General features: G+C 41.0%; 1 protein-coding gene across 1 annotated transcript in view; it reads right to left on the reverse strand.

Moving 5' to 3' along the window:
- The window catches only part of FANCD2 (FA complementation group D2), a 65735-nt gene that overhangs the window by 43059 nt on the left and 20105 nt on the right, over positions 1-2571 (reverse strand). Inside the window, 1 exon segment of the mRNA XM_037728855.1 lies at positions 1749-1882. Coding sequence (XP_037584783.1) covers positions 1749-1882 — 134 coding nt within the window.

Consider the following 2571-nt stretch of genomic DNA (forward strand, 5'->3'; position numbering starts at 1 on the left):
TGGGACTACAGGCACGTGCCACCATGCCCAGCTAATTTTTTGTATTTTTAGTAGAGACGGGGTTTCACCATGTTGACCAGGATGGTCTCGATCTCGTGATCCACCCATCTTGGCCTCCCAAAGTGCTGGGATACAGGCGTGAGCCACCGTGCCTGGCCCATAAACTTTTAATTTAAAAAAATTTCCATTTCCTCCTCTCTATTGAATCTTCTCTCAGCCTAAAAGCAACCTCAAACCTCCTCATCTAAAAAATATCTCTCTTGCAACCAGCTTCTCTCTTAAGCTACTTTTCTTATTTTCTCCTCCTCCTTGATGCTTCTCAATATTGACTCTATTCCCCCAGTTTTCAAGTTACTGCTCTCTGGCTTCCATCCTTATAATTCAACTTACATTGTTCTTTCAAAGGTTAACAGAGCTATCCTAATTACCAAAGCCAATAACCTATGCTCCATCTTCAACTCCTACAGTATCCAACACTGGAGATAAATCCCTCAGTCTTGAAACTCATTCCTAGGCTTTTGCTACCTGATATCCTTCAAGTTCACATTACTCATCTTCTAGTTTTTTCATTTTCCTTCTATGGACATTTGCTTTAGTCTACCACTTAAACTGCAACGTTCTCAAAATGTCTGTGCTCTTCTAAGCTTCTATGGTCTTCTGCCTCTAAATTGCCTCAGTTGAGCTCACATTTATACGGTTACGAATACCCAAATTAAATCTTCTACCAAAGGGTGCCCCACAGGGTTCCAAACCAGAATTTTCAACTATCTGCTAACCATCTACATGTGGCTATCCCAGAATGCTCATCATACTTCCTACAGAAGATGTTCTCCCTCCTGGTCTCAGGAAATGACACAACCATTCACCTAGTGTTCTAAGATGATAAACTCAGACCTAGTTTTCCTGTTTCTTATTGCCACCATATTTTTAACAGTCACCAAGTCATGTTAATTCTAACACCAAATTGTCTCTTAAACCATCATTTCTTCTGCATTCCCGCAACCAAAATCTGACCCTACTCTCATTCCCTTAGACCATTTCAGCGGTCTCCAATCCACCCATTATATAGCCTCCTGAGTTATCTGTCAAAGTCGAGTAGATTAGGTCAGCTCTATCTAAAAACTGGTAATAGCTCCCTATTATCTAGAAAATAAAGTTGAAACTCTTTAGCAGGTTATTTGAGACTCTCTGCAACATGGGCCTGTCCTGTATCTTAACAGCCTCACCTCCCACCACTCCTCTCCATACATATCCTATACTTCAGTCATGCTTGTTTGCTTCCCATTTCTCCAAGTCACACCATTGACTTGGGCACCAATTTGCTTCTGCTCAAACTTTTCTCTGTCTAGAATCCACTTCCCTTACTTTCTCTTGTCAACCATTCCCATCCTTCAACAATCACTCAAATTGCTTCTTTGAAGATTTCTCCAGCTTCCCAGGCTAAATAATTATTCTTGCTCTGTTGTATCTATAGTACGTTACTGGAAAAATTCACCATGTTGTATTTATAGTGACTTGCTTATGTGTTTTAGTCTTTAACATCAAAGGCAAGGACCTACTTTACATGCACAGCACCCAGAATAGAGCTTAGCCCATAGATTAAGTATAAAGAAGTGTTTACTGAATGAATTAACACACAGAATAGTCACTTTTTATTTATATGACTTGCCCATTATTTCACCTCCTTCCCACCTCCTCCCACCAATTATAGTATTCAGTATCTAAAGTACAAGAAGCCAATGAGATACCTTTACAAAGACAGCATTCATCATCATAGCAGATGGGTTTAATACCACCAACTCTAGGAGGACATCTAATGCAGTATCAACTTCAGCTTCATTCCCACTGCAGATATGGGTCACTAAGGCACCAACCACTTCCTACACAGGGGAGAGTCAATAGACAGTCTAAAACAAAATATGGAATGGCTGCTCTAAAAGGGTTTACCCCAAGGCCTCTTCAATCTCTACTTTGTTAAAATAACAATCAACCCAATCCCATCATCTATTATTTAGTTTTCACTAATGTTGGCTTCAGGGGATTTAGGAATAAGCAATGTAACTATTATCATCCACTCTTGACCTATTTCCCGTAACTTATCAGTGAGCACTACCTAAGCCCTCCTGATTTTGCTTCTTGGCATAGTTTTCCTCTTTCTTTTTTCTCATATGGATTAAATTTTACACTTTAAGTTGGGGTTATACAAGACCAGTTGAAATTTCTCAAAAAGATGGCACTCAAGGAGCTAAAAGCTTTAAAGGTTTTCTCTATATAGTACAGGGTAGACTTGCATGTTTCCAAGCAAACATGGAATTATGATAGTGTCTCTAAGATATTAAGAGGGTTCAAAAATGTCTTAGGGCCGGGCGCGGTGGCTCACGCCTGTATCCCAGCACTTTGGGAGGCCGAAGCGGGTGGATCACGAGGTCAAGAGATCGAGACCATCCTGGTCAACACGGCGAAACCCCGTCTCTACTAAAACTACAAAAAATTAGCTGGGCATGGTGGCGCGTGCCTGTAATCCCAGCTAGTCAGGAGGCTGAGGCAGGAGAATTGCCTGAACCCAGGAGG

Source organism: Cebus imitator, unplaced genomic scaffold, assembly GCF_001604975.1.
Source record: "Cebus imitator isolate Cc_AM_T3 unplaced genomic scaffold, Cebus_imitator-1.0 Scaffold281, whole genome shotgun sequence".
NCBI lineage: Eukaryota > Metazoa > Chordata > Mammalia > Primates > Cebidae > Cebus > Cebus imitator.